Below are 7,436 nucleotides of genomic sequence, written 5' to 3'. Positions count from 1 at the left end.
AACTAATTTTAGGATTATATTGTCAAGAGCCTGTTCTTACCAGAGTTTTGGTTAACTAATGCTGAAGAGAAGAGCTCAGGAATGAGATCAGTGGTCTTTATAGAAGTAATTGTGGATGTGGGTAACATTTTATTTTCCCAATCAGATGTAATAGGTCCCTACAGAAATATCCTCCTGACTCGAATATCAATGGGCTTCTCCTAATTATGTCAAAAAGAAATTCTTTGTTTGAACATTTTTCTGTTTGGAGAGACTGAGTGGGGTGAGGGGACACCTTATTGAAGGGAGGTTGTAGTGAGGGGAGTCAGCCATGTCCCACTGACAGGACAAGAGGAAAAGCTCCTAAGTATTGCCAGGGAAGGTTTACAGTTGATATTAGGGAAATTTTTTTTTCGTGGAAAGGGTTGTAAGCATTGGAACAAACCTCCCAGAGCAGTGGTGGGGTCACTGTCCCTGGAGTGTTCAAAAAGCTTGAGGATGTGGCACTTGAGGACATGGTTTAGAGGTGAATGCAGTGGTGGCTGACAGTGGATTTGGATGGTCCTGAAAGTCTTTTCCAGCCTTAACAACTCTGTGATTCTCTGATTCTACTGCTCTGGGGCTGAACTGTTCAGACCTTTTCTATTTTCCCTCCCTTCCAACGCCTCCCGCCCTCTCCTCCTAAGGAACAGGAATGAAACCCCAAACTCCTGTGACACTGGCAGAGCGCAGCTGCTGACTCCAGTTGGCAGGAGGAGGAGGAGGAGGAGGAGGAGGAGGAGGGCAGGGAAGGGGTAGGATGCTGGCAGAAAATCCCCACAGGATGCAAACCTACTGAACAAACACCCCTGCCCACGAGCAGTGCCCCAGTGTCCCCAGTGCTCACACACAGAGTTTGTCCTCACTCCTGATGCCTGTGGGTGGCTCTGCTGCTCCCAAGGAAAGGGACAGAGGGTCAGAGGGCAGAAATGCTCAGAAGGACAGAAATGAAGCAGGGATTTCAGTTCCAAGCTAATGGATGGGGTTCGGAGGCTGCTATTAGCAGAAATTATCACTCTGTTAATGTACTCCAGGCAGCATTTTTTACAGTTGAATATGGTGTTATTTTCCTAGTTATCCATTCCCTGACAAGTGGTTATAATCAAAGCTGTCTGTGAGCACTATTATCAGAAACTTACTATTATGTGCTGGAGGAAAAAATATCACAGGACGCTGCAGTGCCAGAAACTATTGTAGGTTTTAAAGATCTACTGCCACACCAAGTATTTATTTATGTACTGCTTTTACCTCCTGTGGAAGAAAATAATTTTAACTTAATTTTCTTGTCTCCCCCAACTAGTTTGGAAAATGCACCTCCCAAAATAAGTCCATAATTATGATTAACAACACGGGCTGGATCCTCAGTTGCTGTAAATTAGCATTCCCCAATTCCTTGCAGTGGAGCAAAGCCAATTCCTTGCAACAGAGGAAGCTTCCCATGCCCTTGGCATGCTGCTTTACATCTTTAAGGGTATTAACAAACCTTCTTTAATGTAGCATTGTACAGAATTTGCTCTGGCCAGAGCAAACTTTAAAAAAAAAAAAAGGATAAATCTGGAATCATGGTTTTAAAAGTCTTTAAAATTATCTCGTAAACAAAATGAATTACTTCAATATATTCTGTTGATGAATTAAATCAACAAAACTGCTACTGCTCTGTCGTGTGATCTGGCTTCAGAGAACAACTTTATTTTCTTCTTAATTTTCAGGTTGGCCATATACTTAACAATATTACTGTAATTCTGGCACAGCTCTGTGGAGGAAGGAGCTCCAGTGAGACAGCACAGAAAGGAAGTAATTAACAAAAAATGTTTATATCTGTATAGTTGACTACAAAACATGAAGAAAAAAAATCCCCTACCACAGGGATTTTGAGGTTTAAGGATATGAATAGGCAATGAAAAATTCTGCACTTTTCATTTAATAAATCCTCAATAATGATCAGATTAATTTGAGGGGCTGAGTAATCATTTCTGAAAACATTCTCTGGTTTAGGCTGCTCTGCCATGCTCTCCATTCTGTTGGTGCTGATGAAAATGATGGTCCAAGGCTGGGATTAGTGAAGAAAAATCCAGAATTCCTGAGGACCCACTGACAGACACATTACCTCTGAAACAGGTACTATCCCTGCAAGTTGTTCTTCCCAGATTTCCCCTCCTCAACTTCCCCTCTTTTTCATCCTACACCTGGGAATTGAACAAACAGAGTCCAAAAAGGGTTTTGGAGCAATCCTAAATCAGGGATACTGTGAAGACAAATGGTAAATGTCTGCTACCCCAGCTGCTAAGTTAATTACTGTAATGGGAAACATCTTGACAGAAGCATTGCATATGGTTATTAGCAATTAACCCACCACTCCAAAAATCACAATTCTGCTAATAACAGAACAGAGCTCAGCCTTCCTAATTACAATCTCTGCACGAAAATTTCTTTATATCAGATTGGACTGTTAAAGCCTGTAACTAGCTACAATTTAAAAAGACTGGCAATGGAGATACTGAGAATTAGACAGAAAAATGAAAATAGAACAGGATGGCGTGACACTGACTCAAAGTTTTGGGCAACACTCGTTCATGCTTGGGGATACACAACAACTGTCACAGCCTGTTTGTAGGAAATTACACATCAAAATTAAAATGCTAATGAGGGGGGAAATATGCTTTAAAGTGGAGAGGATGGGATGGAACATTGTGAGAGATACCAAATACCAAATCTTTTACAGAATTCATGATCTGGACGTTGTTGTAAATAATGTGCTGAATTTGGATTGCACTGGAATCTGACAGAACAATTTTCTGATCAACAGGAGAGGAGAATAATGCAATTTCCATCCCTTAGAAAGTCCTTCAGTACTATATGGAGGGCACGAGCTGTTTTTTTTTTTTTTCCTAACCACTTGTACTCCAGGCAATTGCATCCCATTATAACTGCACAAAGCCACCAAGGGGAATTGGCACTTTACCTGCTCAGCTCAAAAGCTGGTTTAGCTGAGCAAGATGCAATTTAATTTACTCCTTTTCCCGGTCAGGAAGGGAGCTCTGCTCAACCTGTCCAGTGACTGCTTTGGTCGTGGCCAGGGTGCTGTTTGTAGATGCTGAGGTCAAAGATGCAGGAGTTACAGCAAATAAATTTCAGGACAGGAGGAAGGTGCCTGGTTGGTCATAGCAAGGATGTGGAATATAAAGAAGTCACTCATGCTGTTCCCAGTGCCCTTTTTACCAGAGCCCAGTGTAAGAACTGGAGTAAATGAGTCAGCTTCTACCTCTGAGTCGGGTCTGAAGGTTTAACTGACCTGGGATCCCAGCAGATCAATTATCTCAGGAGGCTTTGAAACTCCTTCCACCAATGCTGCAACTCCACCCATGGGAGTCATCCCATTAAAGTCAACAGCTCTGCAGGATACTCTCAAATAAAACACAGCAGAGGAGAAAACATTGGATTTGCAAGAAGAGCACATTGCACTGACTGGGTTGGCTTTGGAGCTCAGGACAATGTCAAGGTCACAGCAGCTAAAGCCTCCTGCCCAGAAAACAGGGATTTTTTACTCCAGGGTTTGGCTGCAGCTGCATTTTGCTGTGTGGCCCCCAGGCAAAGGTCTCATCTATTAAGTGGCCTTCACTCTGCATTTCAGTACCTCCCAGTCTGCACATTGCTGGTCCTTTATTCTTAACAACCAGGTATAGTAAATGTTGTGTATAATTTGTAATGATTACACACAGCTTTGAAGAACAACGTTGAATAGTTTAAGTTCCTTAAGATGGAAAAAATTAAAGTATTTTTAAAAGACTAATTTACCTCTCCTGGAAAAATCCCCAACAACTGAGGAATGAGATCTTTTGCTATTTTGCCATGATGTGATCCTGAAAATAATCCAGGTTGAGATGACATCACAGGACATAATGAACACTCAGCCTTGACATAATTAACATCTATTATTTTATGAAGAAAGATTTTCTGGGGTTTAAGAAATAAAATTATTAAAAACTATGTTCTCTGCGGGAGGTAATGAGATTAGCTCAACACAAGGTCCTGTGGAGTTAAAACTACTCCAGACACAAGAAAGACTCTGCCATTCATTGGAAATTTCAGGGTACAATTGTTCTGCTCTAAGGCCAGATAACAGCTGCGATTTTCTTCCCCATGAAAAAGAAATCAGTTGATAAAATCTCCAAGGGATCATGTCCATGCAAGCTTCAAAGCAATGAACAATATAAAACCAGTTTTCTTGTTATGAATGGTAAATGTTTACCTACTTCAGCGAAGGCCTTGGAAAATAAAAACCATACAGGAAACCACTTGTAAAGTGTGTGGAAAATGAGAAGTGGGTGTATCGTGTTACAGGGCTGCAAGGGAGACAAATGAATGCTCTGTAAAGCAGAGGCTGACTCCTGGCTGGTGAGGATGCTGGTGCACCCTCCCAGCTGTGCCTGTCACAAATTTGTGCAGGAGCTCCCTTAGAGCAAGGGGAGACCAAGCCACAGCACCGGAGCAGAAAGGAATCACAGATTTTAGCCCTGGCTGGCTCAGGGCCCATCTGCTGTTCACAGCCCAGTGCCTGGTTAGTCACAGCTCTCTGGAGAGAGGGAAACCGTGCTGTAATGCACCTGGAGACCTGCACTAGATCATAAAACGCTTAAGGTGTGCTTTTCTCAATTTTTTATTTGCTACTATGCACAGTTCCCTTTCCAGGTCAGTTGGTCTCCCTTCTCTCAGCAGGAAAGGGGAAAGAGTTGTGTCATGACAGCAGTAAAGGTCTGGAGAGATCATAAAGATGAGAGGATGGTCTGGAGGATGGCAGGCAGCGCTGGGATTTAAAAACCACTCCTGAGTTCCCACTTTTATGTTCTTGCTGTCACTAACTCTCGGCAGCAGCGGTGTTATCCCTCCCTCAAGATGTTAAACGCGTTTATTTTCACGGTTCCCTCTCGGAAGCGCTCAGATACGATTGCACTGGGCATCCTGTACGGAACAAAGAAGGACCAGAGGAAATAAAGAGCGGCCAAGATCCGTGTCCGTCAGCGCAGCAGAGCGCTCTGGGCATCCCGGCAGTGCAGGGAGAGCGGCTGGAGGCTGCACATCCCTGCGTACGGACACGGAGAACATCCCTGCCCATCTCCTGCCGGCGCCGCTCCCCGCGGGGATGCGAGCAGGGGAAGCTCCCTTTGCACAGCAGCATTCCCGCGGGGAGCGCCCGGGACGCGGGCACGGGCATGGCACGGGCATGGTCCGGCACGGTTCGGCACGGGCATGGCTCGGCATGGCCCGGCCGGCACGGGCATGGCACGGGCATGGTCCGGCACGGCTGGGCACAGGCACAGGCACAGGCACAGGCACAGGCACAGGCACAGGCACAGGCACAGGCACGGCACGGCACGGCACGGCATGGCTCGGCTCGGGCATGGCATGGCCCGGCACGGCTCCGGGTTCCGCGCTGCGGGGCGGGCCCGGCGGGGCGGGGATGGGGCCGGGCCGGGGCCGCCCCGCCCGTGGCGCGGCTCTGCCGCCGCTTTAAATGATTTGGGGGCCGGGGCTGCTGCTGCTGCTGCGGGTGTCGGTGCTGCTCCAGCCTCGCTCCCCGCAGCGCCATGCGAGCCGGGCCGGCACTGCTGCTGCTGCTGCTGCCCGCGCTGCTGGGCTGCGCTCTGGCCGCGGGGCCGCCGCTGCAGCGGGGCATGTGAGTGAGTGTGGGTGTGCGGGGCCATGGGAGTGAGTGTGAGTGTGCGGGGCTATGGGAGTGAGTGTGAGTGTGCGGGGCCATGGGAGCGAGTGTGAGTGTGCGGGGCCATGGGAGCGAGTGTGAGTGTGCGGGGCCATGGGAGCGAGTGTGAGTGTGCGGGGCCATGGGAGCGAGTGTGAGTGTGCGGGGCCATGGGAGCGAGTGTGAGTGTGCGGGGCCATGGGAGCGAGTGTGAGTGTGCGGGGCCATGGGAGCGAGTGTGAGTGTGCGGGGCCATGGGAGCGAGTGTGAGTGTGCGGGGCCATGGGAGCGAGTGTGAGTGTGCGGGGCCATGGGAGCGAGTGTGAGTGTGCGGGGCCATGGGAGCGAGTGTGAGTGTGCGGGGCCATGGGAGCGAGTGTGAGTGTGCGGGGCCATGGGAGCGAGTGTGAGTGTGCGGGGCCATGGGAGCGAGTGTGAGTGTGCGGGGCCATGGGAGCGAGTGTGAGTGTGCGGGGCCATGGGAGCGAGTGTGAGTGTGCGGGGCCATGGGAGCGAGTGTGAGTGTGCGGGGCCATGGGAGCGAGTGTGAGTGTGCGGGGCCATGGGAGCGAGTGTGAGTGTGCGGGGCCATGGGAGCGAGTGTGAGTGTGCGGGGCCATGGGAGCGAGTGTGAGTGTGCGGGGCCATGGGAGCGAGTGTGAGTGTGCGGGGCCATGGGAGTGAGTGTGGGTGTGCGTGTCTGTGCGGGGCTCTGGGTGTGAGTGAGAGTGTGCGGGGCTATGGGAGTGAGAGTGTGCGGGGCCATGGGAGTGAGTGTGAGTGAGTGTGAGTGTGCGGGGCCATGGGTGGGGGTGTGAGTGTGCGGGGCCATGGGTGTGAGTGTGGGTGTGCAGGGCTTTGTGAATGTGCGGGGCCATGGGAGTGAGTGTGGGTGTGCAGGACTATGGGAGTGTGCGGGGCCGTATGTGAGTGCGAGTATCTGTGCGGGGCTCTGTGTGGGTATGCGGGGCTCTGGGTGTGAGTGTGGGTGTGCGGGGCTCTGGGTGAGTGTGCGGGGCTCTGGGTGAGTGTGCGGGGCTCTGGGTGGGAGTGTGGGTGTGCGGGGCTCTGTATGGGTGTGCGGGGTGTGCCCGGACACGCCGCCCGTGGCCCTGCCGGGAGGGTCCTGCTGCCCTCGGCTCCGCGGCGCGGCGGGGGAAGTTTGGGTGGGTTCGCTGTAACTCCGCGCATCCCCCAACCCGCGGGGCTGTCCTGGCGGGGCTCCGGGGAGGGAACGCTGGGCTGGGCTTGGCTTTGCCGCGGGAGGTGAAGGCAGCTCCGGGGCTGCTCCTGCCTTTGCTATCAGCGTGGGGAGAGCAGCAGGACAGAGATCGGGGTGCCAGCTGGGGATCCGTGCGGGGCAGGGAGCGGGGAGCATCCCTCCCTCCATCCATCCATCCATCCATCCCTCCATCCATCCATCCTGCCGCGGCCGGGAGCGCACAAAGAGCTGGGGCCGCACGTGTGCGGCTGCCGCGGCGCCGGGGAACTTTCTCCGAGGGGCTCTGCACGGCACGAGCAGCAAACGCTCTTTGTTGTAAACGTGTTGGAATGTTTGTGTCCGGAGGTGGTTTTCTGGTCGGGCTCTAGAAGAGAGGAGCTGGGCACATGCACGAAATCCGCCGTTAAAGTTTTCGCGTGTTGAAATTGAATGTTGATGGAAACTGTTTCCTGTGTACCTTTACTTTTCCTTGTCTACCTTTCTCGCCTTGTGTTTTAA

The 7,436-nt window shown here is 50.9% G+C and overlaps 1 protein-coding gene across 7 annotated transcripts in view; it reads left to right on the top strand.

Moving 5' to 3' along the window:
• The first annotated feature begins 5,533 nt into the window (after positions 1-5,533).
• The window catches only part of LOC129124497 (uncharacterized), a 187,441-nt gene continuing 185,538 nt past the window's right edge, over positions 5,534-7,436 (top strand). For 3 of the 7 annotated variants that reach the window (XR_013183708.1, XM_077184172.1, XM_077184174.1), the window contains exon 1: positions 5,534-5,692. Coding sequence is in view for 5 of the 7 variants with exons in the window: in XM_077184172.1 (XP_077040287.1) it covers positions 5,604-5,692 (89 nt within the window). In the remaining 2 variants the exon portion in view is untranslated. Of the gene's footprint in view, positions 5,693-6,790; positions 6,883-7,436 lie in introns of those variants that run through there. The other 4 variants (XM_077184171.1, XM_077184173.1, XM_077184170.1 and 1 more) reach the window with 2 other exon arrangements.

The sequence above is a fragment of the Agelaius phoeniceus genome, chromosome 10, assembly GCF_051311805.1.
Source record: "Agelaius phoeniceus isolate bAgePho1 chromosome 10, bAgePho1.hap1, whole genome shotgun sequence".
Lineage (NCBI taxonomy): Eukaryota > Metazoa > Chordata > Aves > Passeriformes > Icteridae > Agelaius > Agelaius phoeniceus.
The sequence above is the reverse complement of the archived record's forward strand: the minus strand, read 5'-3'. Positions and strand labels throughout refer to the sequence as shown.